The sequence below is a fragment of the Leptidea sinapis genome, chromosome 25 (assembly GCF_905404315.1).
Source record: "Leptidea sinapis chromosome 25, ilLepSina1.1, whole genome shotgun sequence".
Classification (NCBI taxonomy): domain Eukaryota; kingdom Metazoa; phylum Arthropoda; class Insecta; order Lepidoptera; family Pieridae; genus Leptidea; species Leptidea sinapis.
In genome coordinates this window covers 4488869-4516160 of record NC_066289.1, presented here as the reverse complement: position 1 = coordinate 4516160, position 27292 = coordinate 4488869, and the positions used below count along the sequence as shown (strand labels likewise).

Sequence of the window (27292 nt, the reverse complement as noted above, 5' to 3'; positions counted from 1 at the left end):
GTCATTCGAGGGACAAGTATACCTGAAACTGCTTTCTTATTTTATTTCGATAGCCTACGCATGCGTGTTTATTTAACAAAAAATATTTGTTACTAAAATTCTAAGATTACACAAATTTTCATTTTTACCGCCATCTAGCGGTAAATACTCATACTGCAATCATTTACTTTTAAACCTAAAATTTCATGTTTTATGATAATTTTTATTGAAAACTCTAAATAAAGTAATATTTTTTTGAAACGTGTGTGGCTTCGAAAAAGAACTTTAAACTCAAATTACAGAGGACCTTTGTATAAAGACTCCAATTATATAATTTTCTTGACCTTATGACCTCAAAATAGCACAGCGCTGTCGGCTTCATAGTTCATATTATAATTTTAATACTATCCTTTAGCTTTTTTAGATAATATTATTATACGTACTTGACTTATTATTACTTCTTTTGCCGGTATTTTCGGGCTGTAACTTGTTTTGATTACAATAACATTAGTTATGGGCCGGGTAATTTTTGACCAACACAAATTTCTCAAAAATGCTTGAAAATTACTCGTAAAAGTATAACTGGTGTATTAAAAGAAACAATTTTCATTTTATTTATTATTAAAACTAGCTGTACCTATATCATAACCGGCACACTAATTTAATTTCTCTGTTACTTATATTTTTAAAACCTATTTTAAACACAAATCACACATCAACTTTTTATCACAGTAAAACTAAACACGGGTCACGGATGACGGAATAAACTATAATAAAAATAAAATACTAATTATTAATCAATGAATATACCTATTTACTCTAATGATACTAAAAGACAAAAAACCGAAATAGCTATAAACTCCTAATATGGAGGGAGTGAGACAGATGTCGGGTAATCGGTTTATCTCGCTACAAATCGTAAATAGGCATGCCTACTTAGCCGCCTAACATGAAATGTATCATGCAATGAAATAATTCGCCGTACACATCGCTGCAATGTATCACGAAAGGTAACAAACACACTTTGTAACAATTTGTCATAGCTTTCACGCGCACGAAGACATACGCAGGAGGTTCGTAGTGAATGCCAGTATGCATCCACAGTTGCAGCAAACATGCAATGAAAGGTAGAATGATACATTTCATGTTACCTTACCAGTGGGAGGCTCCTTTGCACCGGATGCCGGCTAGATTACGGGTACCATAACGGCCTATTTCTGCCGTGAAGCAGTAAAGTTTAAATGATCCCAAAAAATGCACAAAACAATTGCGTTAATAAGTCAATGAACTGTGTTTCAGTGTTTGTGTGTGTAATTTAATTTCCAACACTATTTCTTCTGCATATATTTATATGCAGAAGAAATAGTGTTGGAATAGTGTTTCTATAAATATATATAATATATTTCTTCTGCATATAAATGTAGTCAATAAATAAAGCAAATTAAATTGGCTATTACAGCAGTTCAATTAAAAAAGAAACAGCGTGTGGATCTTGTTCTTCTTCATACGGGCGCTTTCCGCAACTCGACGTCATATGCGCCTATTTTGCGTGCGAGGGTGGTAGAGGCTACTCTAACCAGCCAAGCTCCTCCAAGAAGTCACCCAACCTCTTAACGTCGCGGAAGACTTCCCGAAGAGCGCCTGGTGACCCCAGGTGCTTCGCCCTGTAGTTTGCCACCTCACTGCATTCCAGTAGAACTTGAGCGGCAGTTTCCTCTGCCCCCAGGCAACCTCTGCATAGAGGGCTGTCCGTGACACCTATATTAAAGAGATGCCTGTTAAAATTGCCGTGACCTGTGGCCGCACATAATATTAATCTTAGTCGACACCGATTAAGTTGTAAGATTTCCCCGGTAAAACGCAAGTCGGCGCAAGGTAAAGCTGCTTTGGCTTGCCTGCACTCCTCAAGGCTATCCCAGTATTGTTGATGTAGTGCATTTATCTTTTGATTTAAATGGTTCCTGAACCAACTATGTGGCAGAGGCAGGAAAGGCTCTGGTCCAACCGGTTGGGTCTCAGAACCCCTTCTAGCTAGTTGGTCTGCCGCCTCGTTGCCCCTGACCCCACTGTGACCTTTGATCCACTGAAGTGTTAGGTTGTTGTTTTTACCAGCCACCTTATTTAATGCTGAGTGGCATTCAAGTAATAGGCTGGAATTGATTATACAGCGTGTGGATAAGAACACACTATTTCTTTATGGCGACAATGTCTACACAGGTTCACAACAACGCATGTAGACTAGGGTTGTCACAAGAAACCAACATTTAATATTGTACGTATTTATATTATCCTTTTAAATCATCATTATCATTACTATTCCTTATCAATGAATCAATTCAAGTCAAAATTACATTATTCATCTAAGTCAAAGAAATGACACTTTGATGAGTGTCAAATGACTTATTTTTATTTTTACATTTAGCACCACTTCGGAAAAGTTGAGCTTTAATGCGAAGAAGTCGTAAGAAACTCATTGCCACTATTGTAATTCAACATTTACAGCTTCATCGTTGTCACACATATTGTAAAATAAAAAAAATAATAATAATAAATTCTTAATGGCACGAAAAATTTAATTAGCGATTATAAAAAACAAATATACAAATATAATAGTATAAATCCACACACGATTGCTGGACATCTATGAAAAATTAGACCAAAAGATTGTGGTAAGTGCAGAAATTCCTTGCATGACACAGAGTTTGCATTATTTGCAAGAGAAACCTTTAGTATTCTTTACCGACTTATACAATGGGCGTAGATGGATCCTAAACCCTTTCTTGGATATGTCAACATAACTGGCTCATCTCCGCAAATATAAAAAAATGCCTTAAAGATTAAGCTGCCCATGGTATGCCTAAAATAGAATCTCATGCACAAAGTGTCGAAGTGTGGTTCTGTCAATAGAAAAAAAAATTATCTTAGTATTCGGGAATAATGTGGTATAAAGCCATAATTTGTAGGTTATCACCGTTTTTGATAATCACTTAAAAACTCCGGTTTTTGTTGGAAATATAACAAATTAAAGTTAAAAGTTAAGTCAAAGTTAATTTATCTGAAATGCGACACTCCATTCTTTTTATATTTGGATATGCTGTTATATGGGCGTTTTCCACTGAACACTTTCTGATTGCGTGGCGTTGTATACAAAGCGCGGTTGAAACTATCTGATTGACGCGTAGGCAGAGTTTTGCTTCAGATAATTTTTAAGCGTAATTCTACACTGGCCTTCAAAAGTAAGTATCACACTTTTAAAATTGGGATAACGTTTTAAGTTCACAAGATATACTTTCGAAATAAAAAGGACTCCAAAGAGAATTTAATTTTGTACATAAAAACTTTAGAGTCGGTAACCTTCTTTTAAGAATTGGCTGAAAAAAACTTCAAAAACAAAACCATTCCTTTTTCAAAGTGGACGTTGCCGAATTACAATTTTACCATTCACATTTTTCTTTCTGTTTTGAATTTTTTTCAAGATCGATGGGTCTTGTTTTAAAAATTTATGCTAAAAAGCACATAACATTTATTTATGATGCCTCTTTCAGTTGAAGAATGTGCTAGGATCATGGCTTTTCTGGAACTAGGCATCAGTATGCGTCGCACTGCAAGAATGGTGGGTGTGACGGTACGAACGGTTCAGAAGGTAAAGCGAAGGTACGAAGAGACTGGACACCATCTGAGGAGACCTTTTATGGCAGACACAGGTGTACCAGTGCCCGAGAAGATCGTTATATTATTTCCACTGTGTTAAGAAATCGCCACCAAAATGCAGTTGAAGTCCAGCAACAGCTACTTCAGACCCGGAGGGACTACATTAGTGACAGTACAGTGAGAAGAAGACTTGCTGAAGCAAATTTGAAACCCCGAAGACCAGCGAGTGGCCCAAAACTCGAGAGACAGCATCGAGTAGCGAGACTGCGATACGCCTGTGAACACATGCAGTGGGATGAAGAAGAATGGTCAAGAATTTTATTTGCAGATAAGTCTCGATTCTCCCTTTACACTTCTGATGGAAGGCCAAGTGTTTACAGGCGACCTGGTGAGCGATACCTTCAAGCCTGCATCTCAGAAAGAGTCCAATACGGTGGAGGCAGTGTACATGTATGGGCTGGCATATCTTCAGAAGGTCGCACAGAGCTAGTAGCCATAGAAAATGTGACCCTCACTGAGCAAAGATATGCTCAAGAGATTCTCAATGAGTATGCAGGGCCGTATTTAGCAAATATGGGTGATGGATCGATGCTGATGCATGATAATGCCCGGCCACACACGGCTCATATCGTACAAGAGTATATTCAGGAGGTCGGTATCAGCGTGATGGCTTAGCTAAGAAGTCCTGATCTCAACCCGATTGAACACGCCTGGGATGAGCTTGGGAGGCTAGTCAGAAATCGCAGACCACCACCTACTACCCTCAGGGCACTAAAGCAGGCCCTGGTAGAAGAATGAGAGAATAACCCCCAACATCGGCTCCGAAAGCTAGTGTTCAGTATGCCAAACCGTAATCAGTGCTCAAGGAAGCAATACCAGTTATTAAAAATTAAATAACATGTAATACATTTTAGTTGATTTTTTTTACACTAAACTAAAAATGTCTATTTTCATTGATTTATCTTTTTTAAGTTAAAAATGTTACTATTGTATAATTTTAGTTTCTAAGAATTAAAGCCTATAAAATTTGCAACAAAACGTTTTTAATCTTAAATCTCTACCTTCTATAGTTAGGAAAAAAATTTAATTTGTAAAGTGTGATACTTACTTTTGCAGGCCAGTGTAGTTGTTTAATGTAGGTACGTGAACGAGAAATACGTAAAAAGATTAATTAAAATTTAATCCACACCTCTTAGCAAGCACTAATTTATTAACTGCGTTATATGGACAACTTCTTAACGTTTATTAATGAATTATAAACGTAATTAAATATATCTTAAAAAAATATTAATGTGCAAAAACTTAAGACGGAATTCCATACGTAAGTGGTCATTAACCTTTGGCCTTGGTGCTTATAGATTACATAACAATTATTGACGTTCGGGCGCTCGAGAGATCACAGATTGGCACGTTAATTCAAATACATATTTATTACAGGTTTTAAAAGTAAACATAATTTTTCTGTTTTTTTACACGCTTTTTATTAGCTTCACCTGTATTTTTTTATGAAAACGAGTGACGAGACGAGCAGGACGTCCAGCTGATGGTAATTGATACGCCCTGCCCATTACAATGCAGTGCCGCTCAGGATTCTTGAAAAACCCCAAAACTTCTGAGCGGCACTACAACTGCGCTCGTCATCTTGAGACATAAGATGTTAAGTCTCATTTGCCCAGTAATTTCACTAGCTTCGGCGCCCTTCAGACTGAAACACAGTAATGCTTACACATTACTGCTTCACGGTAGAAATAGGCGCCTTTGTGGTACCCATAATCTAGCCGGCTTCCTGTGCAAAGGAGCCTTCCACTGGTAAATGGTATGTATGTTTGTTTGTAACCGACTCATTTGGGAGCGATTTTGACCCACTTTATACAGCCAGATTAATCCATTTTTCAATCTGCAAAAAAAGATTTTTGGTAATTTATATAATTTTCATCGATCGTCGATAAGGCAGGAATTAATGTTAATTTAAAATTTCAACCATTTAGTTTTCTATAGAAGCTTGTTTTTTAGTCTGTTTTAACTACTATTTATTATTGCAACAGTATTTAGGGCCAGACTAAGGTAATTTTATTTTTTTATTTTATTTTATTCAGGAAACAAACAGTACAACTTAAAAAATAAAACTAAAAATATAAATCACTGACCAATAAAAGTTTCCACAATTAAATAGTACATATAAAAATGCGAGCAAATTAATTACAATTTAAGTTTGTATTGAAAATAATGAATATTAATTAAATAAAAATAAAGTAGAGGTATTTGGTGAGTATTGCATGATATGTAGATTAGGGTTCTTTTATTGTTGTTTGCTTGAGTTCTCGTAACAGGTTTCGTCATGCTCGCTTAAATGTCACTGCTTGTGGCGGCGACATGGGACGGGTCGTCCCCTTCCCTAAAATATGGTTGAGGGAGGCGATGGCTGGCTCATGCGTCATGCTCGTGAACGGGCGCTGCTTGTGGTCGCAGGATGATCCTGTTTCCGGAGACTCGGTTTCAGATTCTTAAAAGTTATTATGTATATATATATATATACATTTTTAAGTTAATAAAGAGATGCAAAATTATTTAATACTAAAGAGAATAAATTAAAACGAAGACATTTTCTTTTTTATTTAATACAATAAAGTAAAATAATCGTTAATAATAATGATATCTACGTGATTATATCAAAATCAAAAGTCATTCTTATTTTAACACTAATATTGATTAAATTTCAATATTCATATGTATACTAATAATACAGTGGACAGCAAAAATAACGGGTCATTTAGAAAACCCGCGATATCTCCCAAAGTTATTTACATAGATTCCTCGTATAAATAATATGTTATATGCAGATTTGTGACGCTTATTATACATATCAGAAGAGGTTGCATTTGAACAATTAGAGCTTCAAAAAAAGAAATTCCAATTTTTGAAATATATTAAAATTCCAATTTTTGGAATGGAAAATTTTCTCGCTTTTATTTCAAACCGAGCTGTCATCATAAACAGTTTTTTTGGCTAGTCACAGTATTCTGTGCATCAACCATGCACCAACATGTCTTGACATGTTATCTACTGAAGAATGTGCACGGATTATCACCATGGTACAAGAAGGAAGGAGTCAGCGAAGTACTGCCAGAACAGTACTTTATCCACGGTCCAAAGAGTACTCCAGCGATTTCAAGAGACCGGCATGAACATCAGGAGACCAGGGAATGGCAGGCCAAGGTGTACAGCTCCACGAGAAGATCGATTCATGGTGAGCTAATGTTAAGAAATCGACATCTCACGGTTGTTCAGCTCCGAAATAGCCTTCAAGAAATTCACCACAACAATGTAAGCTCTAAGACGACCCGGCGGCGACTTCGGGAAGCTGATATAAAGCCTTATTAAGCAAATGGCCCTAAATTGCTTAGAGAACATCGAGTTGCCAGGTTGCGGTTTGCTCGAGAACACGTCCGATGGACAGATGCACACACAGAATACCTTTATTTACTTACGGTGTGTGTGGATGATGCAGCTACTGTACTGAATAACTTTTGTATTAATTTACATTTACTTTTTTGACTTACTCGTGTAAGGCATTGACTATTTGACGTTCGAGTATGTTTGTGGCATCATTTTACATATTATATTGTAATTGAAATGATTTGTAAACCGATGGAAATGTAAATCTTGATATAAAAGAGTGGCAATAAGTTTCTTGCTACTTATTCTCATTAGCTCAACCCTTTACGAAGTAGCGGTAGATTCAATAAGATTTTTTTTTGACATTCATAGGTGTCATTTCCGTGACCTACATGAATAAAGTTATTTTGATTTTTGATTTTGAACGTTATCGTAAAGCGTGTTTTGAGTAAAAGGTGCCATTCGGTGGAGGATCAAAATGGTTTGGGCTGAGATATCTTCAGAGGATCGTACGGAGTGAGTAATTATAGAAAACGGCTCTCTGACAGCTCCCAGATATGTAGAGGAGATTTTAAATGGGCATGCAGGTCCTTTCTTGGTGAATATGGGGGCAAATACCATTTTTATGGACGATAATGCACGAGCACATTCAGCACATTTGGTCAACGCGTATATATGTCGGTATCATGCGCATGGAGTGGCCAGCTCGCAGCCCAGACTTAAATCCCATAAAGCATTTATGCGACGAGCTCGGGAGATGCGTTAAACAACGCTCTCTGGCTGCAGCTAACTTACGTGAATTAAGAAGTGCGCTAGTAGAAGAATGGTTAAACATAGACCAAAACCGTGTTAGAAATTTGATTTACAACATGCCACATCGTCATAGGCGATGGGAATATAAAAAGAAAACTCATTTCCTTGACCTGCATGAATGGAGTGATTTTGATTACCCTAAAGGATTGAGCTTTTGATTACTGTTAGTAAAAATATAATATTAATTTATAATATTAATTACAAGTTTAAGCAGAATTGTCAAATTGTAAGTAGAGGTATTTGGTGAGTATTGCATTATATGTAGATTAGGATTCTTTTATTGATAGAAATTTGATTTACAACAAGCCGCATCGTCATAGAAGCGTAATGAAGGGATACGGGCTCGTGGAGGATATAATGCCTACTGCTCGGCTAAGACAAGTTTGTAAGTCTTTTGTGGGGTATTGTATATGCTTTTACAACAATTTCCCAGATAATTTTCAAAACAAATGTATTACGTAATTCAGTGGATTGTTAAAAAACGTTTGTGTGGTTAAGGTTACTATAACATAACTTTCTTAATGATACCACAGATTGGAAATGGAGCGACCGCCGACAAGCTATATAATAATAAATTTATATTTATGTAATAATAAATTTTATTGTATGATTTTACATTGTAACCATATTTTTAACCGACTTCAAAAAAGGAGGAGGTTCTCGATTCGTCGGTATGTTTTTTTCTATGTTTGTTACCTCTAAACTTTAGACTGGGTAAACCGATTTGGATAATTCTTTATTATTTTATTTGAAAGCTGGTGCTTCCCGTGTGGTCACTTTGTAATTTGGTCCAGGTCTGACAATGGCATCCATGAGAAAACCATAAAAGTCTTAAATTTGCTATACATTTGTATAGCAAAGTGGATGATGAATTTACGAATAACTCAATATCGCGCCAACTGATTTCGATGATTCTTTTTTTATTGGAAAGGGTATACTTCAAAGATATTTTGGTGAAAGTTTGGTTAGGGTCTGATTATGAAATCCATGATAAAGTGACGGAACTCTTCAATTCTTAGGAGCAAATTAACGATACTAGACCGAATCTTTTTTATGCTATTTATTTATGTCATATACCATAACATAGTTATGGTCAAGTAATTGTCTTTGTTGAATATGATGATCATTGGGATTCCTTAACGACTTACAGTAACGGTGCGATCTGTGGCAGAATTTCATTCTGAACTACTTGAAAACAATAGATATAAATAATATGCACTAAAAAGTATGAAAATAATTGCGCTTTTTTTATACAATCTAATTGATTAATCTAATTCTAGTTACGATTATTGTAATTTTTGGAGTGGGTGTCATTCAAGATAGGTTTGTAACTACATACATAGTTATAGGTTAGATGTGCTTGAGTCAAGAGGAGGAGACCGATTCCAAAAATAACAATAATCGTAACTAGAATTAGATTAATTAATTAGATTGTATAAAAATACGCAATTATTTTTATACTTTTTAGTGCATTTTATATCTATTGTTTTAGAATAGTATTATTGAAGTCGTTTTTATTGTTAAAAAATTTTTATACTAGCTGATCCCGCGACTTCGTCCGCGTACACACATGACTAAGCACGTAGTACTTATAAAGATCTTTGTTTCTTTAAACTTTATTAATTTTGTGTTAATTGAAGATATCGCATTTTTTTTTCTAGATAATAATCAAATATATAAAGTAGTCTTTCCATGATGACAAATTATTTATTTCTTATTAACAAATTACATATTATAGGGAACACAATTATTGTACATACATAAACTCATTTGAGTTTTACCGTGTACAATAAGGTCGTCGGAAGACATATAATATTATTTAAATTTTAATACTTAATTAACTACTTAAATTAAATTACTTATGTTTAAAGAAATATGAAACAACTTAAAACTACATACAAATATTAATTATACAGAAAAAAAAACAAAACAAAGGAATAAACATTTAGGTGCTAAGAAATTTTATGAACAACATTACAAATGAAAACCTCTATCATTTTATTTATATAGATATACTAGCTGACCCAACAAACGTTGTATTGCCGATATTAAAATCGCGATACAAAAGTAACTGTTCATCGTAGATGGGTGAAAATTTGAAGTGGTATGTATTTTTTAATGCTGACTCATAATCATGCAAATTAAAAAAAAAATGTCAAAAAATTAAAAAATTAAATTTGGCGTGGACCACCCTTAACATTTAGGGGGATGAAAAATAGATGTTGTCCGATTCTCAGACCTACCCAATATGCACTCAAAATTTCATGAGAATCGGTCAAGCTGTTTCGAAGGAGTTTAACTACAAACACCGCGACATGAGAATTTTATATATTAGATGTATTTTTTTTTAATAAAGAGTCATAGGAAAGCAACAGATAATTCAAAAATTTTCGAAGGGCTGGTAGATGGGTCGTGGGGCAGCTCGTTCTGGTCTATGTGCGTGAAAGATTGCTGCATTGTTTGTCTGTCGATCCTGTCATAGCGAACTTTGCTTTTGTTGGTAATAAAAAGCGTGATTTTTTTTATGGAATAGGAGGACAAACGAGCGAACGGGTCACCTGTTGTTAAGTGATCTCCGTCGCCCACACTCTCTTGCAACACCAGAGGAATCATAGGGGCGTTTCCGGCCTTTAAGGAAGGTGTACGCGCTTTTTTTGAAGGTACCCATGTCGTATTGTCCCGGAAACACCGCACAAGGAAGTTCATTCCACAGCTTTGTAGTACGTGGAAGAAAGCTCCATGTAAACCGCACTGAGGAGGACCGCCACACATCCAGATGGTGAGGATGATATCCTAACTTGTGGCGTGTCGTGCGAAGGTGGAATTCGGCGGCAGGAATTAGGTTAAACAGCTCTTCGGAACACTCCCCGTGATAAATGCGGTAGAAGACACACAATGAAGCGACGTCTGTACGCAACGCCAAGTCATAATTTTTTTTTCTTTTTTTATTCTGCGTCTTGGCAATCTGTCTTTAAACAATGATCCATTATGCTGTCTGAAAATGATTGTATATTGGCGTTGTGTTTTGTGGCGTTGAGAGGCTTTTCCGGTGAGAAGTCTCTCAATTCTTGTCCACAAATCTTGCTGCTAGTCCGCTTACAGTGGCGCTTCAGCCTGGTGAATTTAAGGCTACCAGGACCCTGAAGTTGAAAAGCAAGTTTGTTTCTATGCCTATTAAGTCTAAACTGGTAGCTCTTACTAAAATTTTCTATTTCTTGCTTAATGGTTTCCAGTTTTATGTCTGCGTACATCAGTTTGTTGTTAAAAGGCATAGAAAGGCATTTATTTTCTCATAATTGATTCCTTTAGAATTCTTTTTGATGTCATTTCTAATAACTACTAGATACCACTATCGCTTCGGAAACAAATGGCGCTCTGAGAGAGAAGAAGCGGCGCAAGAAACTCTCCCAGCATTCTTTTTTTGCGTAAAAAATCACAATCTAGTCCAAGGCTGTCCGATCATTTAGATATTCAGCAGTGGAGTAATAGGATTTACGACAGAGCCATTTTTTTTATAAAACATTTAAATCTATTTATAAATAATGCCTGAACAGTGGGTGGGACTTTATTATAGAAGTGTATACATTTACCCTTAAAGCTATTTTGTATCTTATGAAGCCTACTAGAAGTAGTTACAAGCAATCCCTTATTTCTAGTGTTATAATAATGAAAATCACTATTAAGAGCAAGACAACAAGTTAACATGCCAAGGAATATTAAGTATGTTTCTGATTGTTTTGCTTTGGTGATCATAAGTATATTTTTTTAATTAAAAAATTCTAAGCTTTTTTGAGATTTAAGTACTTAGGTCATTTAACTACCCACGCTTGAACTCAATCAATTCGAAACGTTCGAGTTATGTCTGTCAAGACCCTTTATCTCGAGCACGCGTTGAAATAGAAGTTGTGAAAAAATCAAACTTATATGTTAAGTTATACTTACGTCGACGACCTGTATAGTCGAGTGGTTAGCGATCCTACCTACTAAGCTAGAGGTCCCGGGTTCGAATCCCGGTAGGTGCAAGCATTTATATGATGAATATGGCTGTTTGTTTCCGAGTCATGGATGTTTAAATGTATTTATGTATGTTTATATAAATATATGTATGTTTAAGTAAGTATATTGTATTAAATATATTATTGTCTTGTCATAACACAGGCTATATATGTTTAACTTGGGGCAAGATAATTTGTGTAAAAAGTGTGTCAATATTATATTATTACTAGTGGACCCAACAGACGTTGTCCTGTACACATGTTTTAAATTTGAAAAATCGGTCCAGCCGTTAGGAGCAGTTCACTAACATACACATGAGCAGGAGAATTATATTATATGGGCGGAATTGAGAATCTAAACCAATCTCAAATTCACTGAAACAAACAAAAAAGTCATCAAAATCAGTCCAGCCGTTTAGGAGGTAGTTCAATTGTGAATCTAAACCATTCTCGAATCCACCTGAATACACACAGAAAGTTTCATTAGAATCGGTTCAGCCGTCTAGGAGGAGTTCAGTGACATACACACGCACACAAGAATTATATATATAAAGATTATATTATTATATAAGTTAACGTAAAAAATATACCGCTTAAAAAGATATACATACAAATATACGTTTGCCGCAGAACCGAATTTTTCGACATTCTCCAGCGAATCAAAATTTATAGGATGTAGCTGCTGCCCTTGACGTCGTTCGCAAACATGTACATTTCTTAATTATTTATGCAAAATAAGAAATCTATTTAGTAGTTTTTTCGTTTAGCCCGGAGATACAGACAGACATTCTTTAAAAAACCTTTTTGGGTTCCTTGTTGTTTGCGGAAGCGAGTTTTCTTTTAAAAAAAAATTATTTATTCTAATTAATTAATTAGAGCCATAAGTTGTTGTGTACTAAGCTATATAAGAAACTGCAGATTTTAACTTTCAGACGGAAACTCGTTAATTTTGTAAATGAAAAGTTTCCAAGATGTTGATGGGCAATATAAAAAAAAATATAAGGTATCAACATGCCAAATTTTATTAAATTATTTGCATAAGTTATTGTGCACTAAGCTATATAAGTTACTTCATTTTTGCAACTATCCCTCAGGAACTCTTTAATTTTCCGAGATGAAAAGTATCTAAGATGTTGACTAAGGATGTAAGGTATCATCATGCGAAATTTCAATAAAATCGGTCCAATAGTTTCAGAGATTAGCCCGTACAAACAGACAAACAGACTGAGAAATAAAAAAAATCAAAAAAAATCGGGATTTATTCCATGATATCTCTTCTTACATCTCTGACTCGATTTTGCGAATTTTTTTTCGTACAGAAATTTAATCTCTACAGAGCAGATAAGAATAGATATTTTTTTTTATGTAATAGGAGGACAAACGAGCGTACGGATCACCTGGTGTTAAGTGATCACCGCCGCCCACATTCTCTTGCAACACCAGAGGAATCACAAGAGCGTTGCCGGCCTTTAAGGTAGGTGTACGCGCTATTTTTAAAAGGTACCCATGTCGTATCGTCCCGGTAACACCGCAAAAGGAAGCTCATTCCACAGCGTTGTAGTACGAGGAAGAAAGCTGCTTGAAAACCGCACTTTGGAGGACCGCCACACATCCAGATGGTGGGCATGATATCCTAACTTGCGGCGTGTCGTGCGAAGGTGGCATGGCATATAATTATATTAGATAAAATAAAGAAGCCCGCTGAGTTTGTTGCGCCCGTTCTTCTCAGGTCTGAGGCATACCTTTTAGAATGGGTGGTAGTTGTAGACTTCCAATAAGTGATTTTATATACTATTTTGAATAATCTAATAATAATCTGGATAATGTCTTCTGGATAATGAATGGTCATATCCGCCGATGGAGTATAGTCTGAGAAACGGAAACAAAGGTCTAACTTGTCTGAAGATCACGGCCTTCTTTTGTGAGGCGTGACCTCCTAATCTATGTTTAAGTAGCGGTAATTTGTATAATCTGTTTCTTAATCTACACGATGCTATCGTTGTTGATAATTAAGTTAATTATTTTTTTTAACCTGTTTGGAGCTACGCAAAAAATGCACGATAATGCTTTGATTAAGGATTGGTCTCCGCTGCCCTGGTTGCGTATTCGCAAAGTGCGACGACTAACGGCCGTTCCCAATATTGAGACTATCTCTTACTTGAGAATAAAATCGTAACTATCGTTGACTTTTCTGTCCCAATAATCTTATCGACGGTAACGCACCTTATCCGTACACGCTGTCTGTCAATGGGACGATGTATAGCTTACCAGCGATACAAGTTTGTATGGAAATTGCAATTCACGCTTCCCAATATAAGGCGATAAGAATGACTTATGGGGTATATTGGGACAGCTTCAGATTATTAACAGCTAATTACTGACAGTAGAAGGTAGTAATTTATCTCTATCTGTAGATAGTATATTGGGAACGGTCGTAATAGAACATCCAAGAGGGCGTATTCGAGCCATTCTCGAACAATGTGTGACGTTGACGTGCCACATGTTCTGTTAAACTTTGCTAATAAGTGAAACTAAAAGGCTGGTTTGCGAAGTAAACTCTGTAAAATTAATTCTACAAGAAATAATAAAGACACTGGGATCAAATATCATCAGTAAGTATTTTGTATTTTATTAATTTAAATGTAAAATAACACGAAGCGTAAGTTACAAAATTTGAAATATGCCATTGAGTGTCAAGACGAGACACAAGCAAGCATCTTAAATAGTCAAGACACACTACAATATAATGTTACCGTAATAAAAAAGATATTGTTCTCAGGTAGTGCGGTAACTAGTTACCTACCGCCTAAAAACCTGGTAACACAATAGCTTTTCTAGTGAAGCCGGGCGGATGCCGAATATACGCCGAGACCTTGTCTGTTCGTATCTACAACCTTCATCTTAATTTTATTCATTTAGATTGTATTGCTAAATACAACTCTCGTCAGAGGGTTACCAACCAAAATATCTTAATTATTGCACTAACATATTGCTCTCAGGACATACCTTCTACAATGTGAAAATATAAAAAACACCATAGACTTACAATATACCAGCGAATAGACGAATAAAGCGTGCAACAAAGCAGAACACCTCTAAGATACAGCAAGATACAAAAGAAATGATTATCCAAAGTTTCTGTCACAGATTTTGATGGACAAGTCGTAAAAAGTCAGCCACGTTTGGCATTAGCTCCATAGTCTTTTGAATACTAAGCCGTTAGCTAACGCACACATTGAAAAATCTAAATGGGTGACGCCTTGGTCACGCATTATCGAGTTGTAAGGTCGTCTATGGACTAGTAGATACAACGTCTATGGAAAAGATAACCACATACCAATCGCAATTAATTGGCATAATAAATATTGAGTAACATTTAATTTAGCTGGTCCAATATTTTTAGTACAATTATCGAATAGAATTAGTTAGCCTTGGGAATAACTTGTTTTCTAAGGTAACCGACTTCCTGTGACAGATGATATGATATAAGGTATTTATGTAAAAAACTTGAGCAATCATTTTTTTTATTTAATAACATGTAATCAATCAGAACATGACGTCATACAGACTGACAACACATTATATTATATCAAATATCAGAGGATTATTTGAAAGAAGTATGAGAGAAAAGAAAAGGTCCGCAACCGCAGTTACTAGAAGAGAGGAAAAAAGTAAATAATGCTTTTCTGAAATATGATAAAATGATAATCAAAGAACCGCACACCAACAATTATAAAAGAAAAAGGATCAATCTACCTCCTCCTACCTCCAACCTTAACATACGTGCTAAAACATATCAAATGGGATATCGTTGGCCTTAGCGAAGTGAGACGATTGGGTGAAAGAATTGTTTCGTATCAGGATTTCTTATTTGACCATATAAGAACCACCCCTGGCTATCATGACGTTGGCTTTATTGTAAAGAAACACCTGATAAACTGCATTGAAGGGTTTATAGGCATTTCGGGACGCACAGCATTGATAAATTTATAGCTTCCAGGATACCAAGACTCATGGTCTATTATACAAGTGTCCTCCTGGCCTGTTCATCACATTTAAGATTTCATCCCCACCATCTGGATGTGTGGTGGTCCTCCACAGTGCGGTTTTCAAGGAGCTTTCTTCCACGTACTACAAAGCTGTGGAATGAGCTTCCTTATGCGGTGTTTGCCATGACGCTACGACATGGGTACCTTAAAAAAAAAGCGCGCACACCTTCCTTAAATGCCGGCAACTCTCCTGTGATTCCTCTGGTGTTGCAAGAGAATGTGGGCAGAGGGTGAACCGTACGCTCGTTTGTCCTCCTATTCTAATGAACAGATACGCAACTAGCTGTTTAGATTCTGAGATCATTTTTCATCAATTCCATCGACATGTAATAACAAAATTGACAGAAAGTACATTTTGCTCATTAATTTAAAGTATTATAATAATACAAGCTACTTAGAATTATGAAATAATTTGAAGATGCCAGCGAAATAGTTTATTTACCTAGGTGCACGTTTTTTTTGCAAAATAGTGAATATATCGAGCAGGAACAAGTTGATGCTTGATTGTATAATAAAAAGTGATGTGATGAACAAGTCGTTCCTCTGATATTAAGTGATAACGCCCTGACCATTACAATACAGTTTCGCTCAATATTCTTGTTTTAAATTCTGAATGCTACTACAATCACGCTCATCACCTTGAGACAAGATACTAAGTGATTCAGCCTAATATCACCAGCTAGCCAGTCAAGGGTGTCGCTTTCCAACCGAAACACAATAATGCTTGCTTCACGGCAGAAGAAGGCGACGCAGAACCAAACACATGTGGCCGGCATTCTGTGCACAAAAGTCTGTCATTGGTCAAAATGTGTTTGTATTAATTATAAAGCAACAAATATTCAATCAAAATGTATAATCCATCCAGTCTAACCAACATTATTAATTTAGTTTTACTAGGCAGCACACGTACCTACTATGAATATCAAATATTTTGTGATTCTGTTGTTCTTTGGATTATGCTGTGGTGATCCATATTTTTTAAATGGTATGTATTCTGTTGTGGCCGTTTATATATGTCCATAAAAAGATAAATATTCATTCCATATAAATTCAAGTATACTTTGATTAAAAGCAAAAGATTGAATAAAAGTCGGAAATGTACGTAATGTAACAGCGTAAAGCTTTGAATATGGATACGAGGTCCGCTTTTCGTATATTAGCTATTCCTAGCCACCGCACTGCTGCGTTTTGGGGAAGTTTTAGATATCAAGCCAGAAGCCACCAAGTGCTGGAATGATTTGCCACCTCCACTTCAACTTAGTAATATCATTCAAAATTTCAAAATATAAACTAAAAATTACCTACTTAATGATATTTATAAACCTGTTTAACTGCTGGTACATCTTTTAAATTTTATATTATAATATTAACATTTATATCAACCATAATTTATAATAACACTTATTTATTATTAATAACTTCATATTTTAGGATTTTTCAGTCGTTAAGATCTAAATGATCTTCTTTTAACGTTAAAATTTTTTTTTTATTTAATTTTTTTAGAGTTACATACAAAAACTTGATCTATACTGCCTCTATTTATTTATATTCATAGAATTATATTCATAATTATAATTTAAAAATTACTAGGCGCTGCTACTCCCAGACTCAATAATGTTGGGGCTACTGAAAGCCAGTGCTACATTGGCACCACGCCATTGCAGCTTTTTACTGAGTTAGCTCCATTTGGTGACATTCACTGCCGCACAGTACCTTTTTCGTTTTACGCTATAAATTGTATTATTTAATTTGTTTTATTTGTTATTTCTAAGAATTTATTACTTATTCTGGTTTGTATCATTTTAATAATTGTGTGGTGGTTGTTTTTTATCAATAAATTTTTATTCTATTCTATTCTAATTCGAGATCAAAAATGTAAACAAAGAATGACACTGTCAATATGATAATTCAGAGATTATCAATATCTTTATAGGTACTTTAATTATAAACTAATTTAGATTTATAATACATATAACATAAATATATAATATAAATTATTTACAAATGCCTTATTAGGTTAATAATGGTTACCAAACATAAAATAAATTATTTCCAAATTAATATTCGCTCGCTGATTCGGGGTCTGAAGAGCTTATGATGACGACGAATCGGAATTGGTTAATCTTATTATAAATTTTATTTTCAGCAGCCAACTTGTCCAGAGTAAAAGTTTGATAATTTGATTTTTTCTTCTTATGATTTCTATCTAAGATTTTGTCATATTTTCTTCTTAACCTATATTTTTGGATAGGAGGGGGAGGTAGGGTTTGATTCTGACCTTCGGGGGTGGTAAGGGTCATTAAAACTAATACTGAATTGGTTTTTAGCTTTGGTAGTATGCCCTTTAACCACTTGTATAAATGAGCGAGTTTTCAATAATGCGCCATCTACAAAACCGTCCTCGCTGCCTATATGAGATACTATAAGACGCCTTCCTTTTCCGGCTGGAGATAATAGCCTGTGGTATAACCCTCTAAGAAGGCGTATTTAAGAGATTTAATTTGCGTATCAAACCACATATAATATTATTAACTCTAATCATAAAATCTCAATATTGTTTAAAAGCAAAATATTCCATTTTCACTTTTTTGCAAATATAAGGTACTCAATATACCGCTACATAAAAATGTATACTATAGTATAGGTATGTCTTATATATATACATACCTTCATTGACCCATGTTTCGTTCTAGTAATTTATTTATTTATTTAATTAAATTGCGGTACATGCGACTTAGTTACTAAACAAAATTGTAGTACTAAATAATTATGAATGAATGAATGAATGAATGAAAACTTTATTAATAACAAACACAAACCACACAGAATAATACAACTAAAAAAGACTTAGAGGTAAAAAAATAATAATTAAAACCTTATACTTAGCATTAAAATATACAAATGATAAAAAAAATGAAACAAATGTATGCATAATATTATAGCGATTATCTTAATTTAAAAATACTATGTAGCAGTTATTGTTATCAAAAGGAACTGCCTCAGTGTCATGCTGCATTGGAATAATACCAACACAGCGCTGATTTTCAGCAGCCCCCTACAATAGTAGTTACTAAAGGTTCCATAATATTATTTTTAAAGATGATAATTTGAAATTAGCTTCTACTTGTACAGAATATTACATAAATATACATACATACATAAATATTAAAATAATAGTAATTTTAGAAATATTTGCAGAAACAAACTAAAACTTCGATCCCATTATGTATTATTAATAAGATAAATCTTATAATGTAGGACTTATGCACATAATTTGTAAGCAGATACTTAATAATTTAAATAGACGTAAGGATGAGATTTTTAACTTTTTTCTGGAAAGTTCCAACAGTCTTCAGATTGCGAAACGGTGGTGGTATATCATTCCAGCACTTGGTGGCACTGTACCTAAAACTTACTCTAAAAGAGGCGGAATGATGGAGTGGGACTGACAGGACATTGAATGCGAGCCTTGTTTCAAAATTTAACTGGCTGCGGTGACCTAGCCATTCCAATTTAATATATAAATATTTTGGCGTTTTTGTCATAATAATACCAAAAAGAAGCGTGGCTAAATGAAGTCGTCTACGAGCATCCATATTTAAAATATTTGCTTCTTTGAGGTATGGAGAAATGTGTTGTCGGGCCGGTATGTCCCAGCAAAAACGAGAACATGCATTTTGTACTCTTTGTATTGACTTTCTTGTTCTGCCAAGCAGCCTCGGACCATACACTGTATCGGTATAGTTAAACTTGGATAGAACAAGAGCCTCACAAAGACGTATGCGCAATTCTGTGGTTGTAAATGGTCTAATTTGGTACAAAACTTTTAATCTATAAAAACTGTTGGAAATGACTTTATTTATATGCTTCTCAAATCTTAAGGATTCATCCATTATCAACCCAAGATTGCGAACTTCTTGTACGCGTTCGATATCCTTATCATTAATGAGTAGTCTTACATTGAATTCATTAATTAACTCTAAGCCGTTACAATTGCCGAAGATCATAAATTTTGTTTTATTCGGGTTTAAAATCAGTGAGTTTTTTTCAGACCACATGAATATTTCATGAAGATCAGCATTTATAATATCTATTGCCTGTTGGGCTTCGTGTGGCGAAAAAGAAAAATATAGCTGTATATCATCAGCGTAGATTTGATAATTGCAGTGTTTTATTTTTTTAATTATGTCTGCAATATATATAATAAAAATAAGGGGCCCACATGCACCTCGTAATAAGGCATAACAATGAATGACACAGGGGCAGACATTCAAATATATTTTTCCTCTAGGTATTCATCAATAGAATAGTAACATTTTTACAAAAGTAACTTTTTCAAAGAGGTTATGAATTTTTTAATATTGGTTTCGGCTTTTAAGTGTTCTGGTAACTTATTATAAATTTTAACTGACATTGGGTAGGGACCGGAATTGTATAATGTTAATTTAGAGTTAGTTTGCATAAGATTATTTTTATAGCGAGGTATGTTGTGCCGGGGCACGTCTATGATTTTTGTGTATAGATTTGGGTGTTTTCTTACAAACTTACATATTTCGAATATATGTATATGTGCACGGTAATGTAAGAATATTTAATTTTTGAAAATGAGGTTTGCAGCTTTAATATATATTTTAAGGCCAATTTTTGTAGACATGGTTATAGCCATTCATTATCATAACCTTATCTGTACCTGACACAGAAATAGGAGCGCGTTATCTCTTTTTCGGCGGTGACAGCATGTTGGTTGTCGGTTGATGACCTGCTTGGTCGACGAACCTGGATCAGTATCCATGATTCGTTTTCGAATGAAAATATCATCATGATTATCGCCACAGATGTCCAAAAACTCCTACGAAACTCGACGCTGCTTGTCCAGTGGCGTAAGCATTTCTGGCATCTAGCAACTTTGATTATGCAATATTCCACCGATTCGTTCTATATAGCTTCAGCTTTCTGCCACAACTTAATTAAGTGATTAATTTAGTTAAGTTAAATTTAGTGACCGTTACCGAGCGAGTCGGCCGGTTGAAGCAGCCCACCCCGCGCGTTATACCTTGTTGCACTTATCCGACACCGCGTTTCATTCCTGAGCTATTACACGAATATTTATCTATGGGTTTTAAGATAACAAAATTCATTAAATAAAAATAGAGGGATAATGAATTCTATCATAAGGTACCAACTGATTTAATCGATATAAAAATGAATTTACTACTTTATTATAAGAGCAATGATCAATCATAAAAAAAAAAAAATTATTTTTTGAAAAACTATTTTTAATATGATTGCCATAACTTGATAGAATCAATTAAAATTGTTTAATGTGTCTTATTATTACATTATTGTTCTTAATAAGTAATTAAGCGCGGTTAATGAATTTTAACCAAGTTTCCTACTAAAGTGATTTTCGTATGTCATAATAAAAAAATCACGAATTAATGAAATAAATGAGTTTTATAAAAAAGTAATTATCAACTTTATGCATACGTAATATCTTCCAAATTAGAACAGCTAGAAATACGTGAGTTTTTATATTTTTTAGAGCTCGTCAAAACGATACTCGCGCAGTTATTAACCTGTACTTAATGATTTTTTGCCGTTATTGAGTTCTTGCAGTAAACTGAAGATTCATTTTTATGTATTCATTCTGCACTAATTATAAATTTTAAATGATATTATATTTCCACACGCACAATGGACAAGGTTTGAATTTTCAGTTGGCAACACCATAGTTTACATTTTTGATCTCGAATTACATTTCCAACTATAAATAATAATATAATATTCGTCTATGAGACTTTTGCTGTTAGACAACCAATAAAAAACACTCAAAATAGTACTAATGTACATGATTAATGTAATTGGTGTTGTAACCGTTTTAATCAAATAAATAAATAAATGAACACTTATGTATTTTACCTAGATCATTTATGATAAGATAGATAGATAGATCATAAGATATGACAGTTGTGAACTAGGAGTTGTGAACGGACTAGTAAAAAAAGAAGGACTCCGCGCCGTGATATTAGCAAGTGAAGCACCTTTATACTAGTGTGTGTGCGGTTACGGGGTATACTAGTTACACAATTTTTTCTCCTTTAAATAATCATATATCCACAAATACTTTAAAGTATTGTTTTTACAATTTTTCACAACCCACGACGGTATTTTTAAAATATTTTGTTGCGACGCAAATCGCAAAAAGGCGGACGATGGGCTTGTATTAGTGTAAGTATGTGCGTGGGGCTATGTATTTACACATTTACCGGCTTGTTTTGGTGCCTCACTGATATGTAAGGTGACACGGAGTCCTTATTTTTTTTACTCTTCCGTGGTAGTTTTAACTCATTTTTTTTTCAACGTTTTCACAGCAGTCATATCTTATGATCTATCTATCTATCTTATCATAAATGATCTAGGTAAAATACATAAGTGTTCATTTATTTATTTATTTTGATTAAAACAGTTACAACAACAATTACATTAATCATGTAAATTAAACTATTGTTAGATGCTACTATGCGAGGACTGACAAAGTTGGAGCAGCAACTGCACCAACACCTCAAGTCTTGGTAAATAGACACCTTTTTAAATACCTTAGTTTCATAAAGATTCAAAGATATTTATTTTACCCGTAGGACACAACGTGCCACTTGGGTATGTCCACAGAACAGTATAAAGAGATTTACCTGTTCTGTGGGTATGTCATTGACAAGCAAACAAAAATCGAAACTTGTATCGAATGAGTTTATCTAATGCACTGCGACAATAACTTGACCATAACTATGTTATGTTAGGTGACTTAAATATCCGGATAGCATTAAAAATATTCGGCAGAGTATCGTTAATATGCTCCTAAGAATTGAGTTCCGTTACTTTGTCATGGATTCCGTAATCAGAACCTAACGAAACTCTCACTAAACTATCTTTGAAGTATATCCTTTCCAATAAAAAAAGAATCATCGAAAGCAGTTGGCGCGATAATGAGTTATTCGTAAATTCGTCATCCACTTTGCTATACGAATGTATAGCAAATATAAGACTTTTATAGTTTTCTCATGGATGCTAATGTCAGATCTGGACCAAATTACAATGGGACCACACGGGAAGCACCAGCATTCAAATAAAAAAAGAATTATCAAAATCGGCTCACCCAGCCGAAAGTTTTGAAGTAACAAACATAAAAAAAAAACACTCACGAATTGAGAACCTCCTCCTTTCTTGAAGTCGCTTAAAAATAATTAAAATTGTCGGATAGTTATATTTGTAGGAAAAAAATGAAGTATTGTTTTCGAATAACATTTCACATTCGAAGTGAAAAGAAACCAAGTTACGTATGACGAAGTAAAATATTTTCTATCTGACATAGTGCACTGGCTTAGTACCAATAACCTTGAGTTTATAAAACATCTATATTTTACACAAATAAAATTTGAAAACAAAATTTTATGAACGATGCGAGGCTCGAACCCGCGACCTCTCGCTTTCCGTGCGAACTCTCCTTCAACTTAGTCAATTATTCTAGTTAATTTAATTCTCAGGTTGTGGCTTCATCTACAGTCACTACAACTACTAACCTGCTCAACCCCAATTAATCCCAGAAGTGGGAGTTATCACTTTAAAAAACATAACAAATTATCAATATCTTATATCTTTAAACGAGCAATTCTTCTATATATATATATATATATAGAGGAATTGAAGATTATATATATATATATATATATATAATCTGAATCTCGGAAACGGCTCCAACGATTTTCATAAAATTTAGTATACAGGGGCGATAAATCAATCTAGCTTTAATCTAGGTTTAAATTTAAAAAAATGTAGTTTTATCCGTGTTTTAGTGAGAAACAGCTACAATAACATTTTAATGCAAAGGTAAATTTCGCCACTATATACAAGACTATAATAGCTCAGATGGGACATTGGTTGATCCGGAAAGCAGAAGACCCCGGTTCGAATCCGGAAGTCCTATTATTTTATTTGTTCAAGTTTTGCCTAGTCTTAAAAATGTTTACTTATATGTCTATACTTCATAGTGTAAGAAAACTGAATATATAAAAATTACCGTGACAAATGAAAGTAATGTAGATGTGAATGTTTTGTTAAACGGAGAGTAATAGTAATAAAAAAAATTATGATAGTAATCACGACCATCATGTTCACGAAGCATCCTTACACAAACAATGAGTTCAAGCTCTAAAGGTTGATGCATCCAATATTGGATAATTTATATTTATATAATTTGTTCTTTATTACTTTTTATGAAATATTTGATATTAAAAACGCTTATAACTTTGAAGACAATTCATATATTGGAAACAAATTTGTTTTGTATATTACAGTAATTGTAAAATACTCTATTGATTGAAAAGAGTGGCCGTTGAGATTCTTGTATGTTCTTCTCACGTACTTTTTCCGAACATAATATTGTAGATTCAGTTATTTAATAGAAATATTTATAATGACGATTCAAAAGTGATCATTGTAAGCCTAATTGAATAAGGATTATTTGACTTTGATGGTGGAATATTTGCTATATTTCATGGCATTTAAATGGCATTTACAATTCAGGCAATTTAAATAATTTAAAATTAGATTATAGCTAAATTGTATAAAAAAAAGCGCGTGAGTTTCTTGCACCCGTTCTTTTTAGATCCGAAGTATACATTTCCGAATTATTGGTAGTTTTTTAATTACTCCCCACATGGAAAAGTGCGCGCGCGCCAAAAGAGTAGACAGCGTCTCTTTTCGCTTCGTGAATAAATTATAATTATATTACTAAAAACAGTTTCTCTAAATAAAAAAAGTGTAAAATACTCAAATACGTATTATTTATGTCAACACACAGTATTATAATAAATAGTGCTAAAACTATCATTTAATTGCAAAAACAGTTAAAACTCCAAGACCAGTGCAGTGAATAAACAAAAAACCATGACCTACGACACACAAGACGTCTTATAGCGAGCACTTCGTTCAGAGCACGGCAAGTACACGATCCGGTACATACAAGTACATACAACATCGTTAGAGCTGAGAGTACGTCACCGAGCTACACCAGCTACGAATGAAGTATCCGCCGCTAAGCAGTGACCTACGCAATACTACGCCTCGCTTAAACAGACCGCTACGCTCCACTTTAGACCACGGGCGAATACATCTTTGACACTCAACATTCAATCAACATGGAATCGCAAATACAATTATTCTTAATCAATAAAAAAATGGTAAAATCAATTAAACAAGACTGCGAAATATGTAGAAACACAATAATAGAAACAAATCTGGCTAAATATAGAATTACAAAACGGGCAAAGAAGGAATTAATATCACATAAAAAATGGATACAAAAACTGAGTACGGGACCAATAAAAACAAATTCAAGAATAGACATACTAGAACAGGATCCTGACTTTTACAGGAAGCTATATAAATGTACAGACGGACACAAAGAAAATGAAATCTTACCCTACTCAAATCTTACCTACACTGATGTTATGGAAATCAAAGAGCAAGAAGTTATTAAACACAGAAAACAAATGAAATTGAATAAAAGTCCTGGTCCGAATGGAATCACAAAGGAAGCAATTAGAATAAGAATACCCGCCATAATAACACATCTTACTACAGTGGAATATTTCAGAAATAGTACTGTTATACAAACAAGGAGACCCTCATAATATACATATATATATATGTATATCAATGGCGTTTGCAAAGTTAAATTAGAAATTGAAGAAAATGAGATCAGGATTGAAAGAGGAGTTAGACAAGGACCTTTCTCTTAAATTATTCATAGCCATACTAGAAGAAGTTTTTAACAACATTAACTGGGTGAATAGAGGTATTAAGATCAACAAAGATTTCTTAAGTCATCTTAGATTTGCCGACGATATAATAATCTTTAATGAGAACCCAAAGCAAATATGGTTAATAGTAACATGAGGAAAGGGCCACAGTAGGCTTTGAAATTAATTTTGATAAAACAAAAATTATGACAAATGGTCTTTCTATCAGTACCAATAAGCGCCGGAACACAAACACTGGCCTTGTTAAGGAATATAATATATACCTAGGAAAGCTAATATCCTTCAATAAAATAAGTCATGAAGAGGAAATAATACGACGAATAAATCTAGCCTGGAAAAAATTTGAAAGCCAAAAGGAAATTTTAAAAGGAAACTACAGTGATTTCAAGAAAACGGTAATGGAAACCTGTGTTCATCCATCCATGTTATATGGCTGCCAAACAGGGTGTTTACCAAAAAAGTACAACATTTAATTAGGACATATCAGCGCGGAATGGAAAGAAGCATGCTAAAATTAAGGAAAATTAATAAGGTACACAGTCAAAAGATAAGGAAGACAACAAAACTAACTGTAAGGCATAAGTCATATAATCTCATAAGTGGCAATGGGCCGGTCTACTACAATTTCCCGACTAATAGACGCTAGATGGACCATTCAGACCACAACACGGAAGGGACCTGCACGAAAGAGAAATTTGGGCAGACATTATACAGGCCGATGACATTATATAGATTGGCTGAACTAACTGGCCCGAAAAAGGGAAAAATAGAAAGGAATGGAGGAAGCCTTTACTCAACTGGGATCCATTTGAAATTATGAAATAAAACTAACATACTGCACGCATTATAACTAACTACATACTAACACCAAAATATAGAAAATCAAATGAAAATTAGTAAAAAGACTTTAATATTATTATTATACTCCCCCCATATTGAAAGAATGGCTTATAGACTTAGATCTGCAAACGTGGATAAAATATTGGACAGTTAATTGACATACATACGGCGCGACTAGTTTATCTTGCACGTTTTCATAGTATTAATAATATGTCCCACGGTATATTATTATTGGGCAGTGTAGCTGATATTCATACCGTATTCTTGCTGCATAAGAGGACTTTTCGCGCTATCTATAACCTAGATCCTGAAGAATCAAAACACTTTTAAGAAATAAACATTTTAAGTGTTGCTTCTCAATATAATTTGTGTAATTATACATGACTAGCTGATACCCTGCGACATCGTTCGCGTACGTATTTTTACACCTAGGGTTACATTACTGGACTTTTAGTAGAGATCCCTAATTTTTTGAAAATGTAATATAGCCTACAACACCCGGGGATAATGTAGCATCCCAGCAGTGAAAGAATTATTCAAATCGGTCAAGTAGTTGCGGAGCCTATTCAATGCAAACAAACAATCAAATCTTTCCTCTTTATAATATTAGTATAGATATCTTTATTTTATTGTATCCAGCCACGCTTCAAAATTACCAAACGGCCCATTTTTTCTTAGGGTTGCGATCTTGATAAACACATCGGTGTTTAAATGCGATATTATTTCTATCTAGTAAAACTAACAAAAACAT

At 34.3% G+C, this 27292-nt stretch overlaps 1 protein-coding gene across 5 annotated transcripts in view; it reads left to right on the top strand.

Moving 5' to 3' along the window:
• Positions 1–27292, top strand: part of LOC126972073 (O-acyltransferase like protein-like) — a 283177-nt gene that overhangs the window by 205617 nt on the left and 50268 nt on the right. For 4 of the 5 annotated variants that reach the window (XR_007731041.1, XR_007731040.1, XM_050818653.1 and 1 more), the window contains exon 1: positions 16739–16868. The exons of the other annotated variant lie outside the window; for it this stretch is intronic. Coding sequence is in view for 2 of the 4 variants with exons in the window: in XM_050818653.1 (XP_050674610.1) it covers positions 16799–16868 (70 nt within the window). In the remaining 2 variants the exon portion in view is untranslated. Of the gene's footprint in view, positions 1–16738; positions 16869–27292 lie in introns of those variants that run through there. 5 annotated transcript variants of the gene reach the window in all.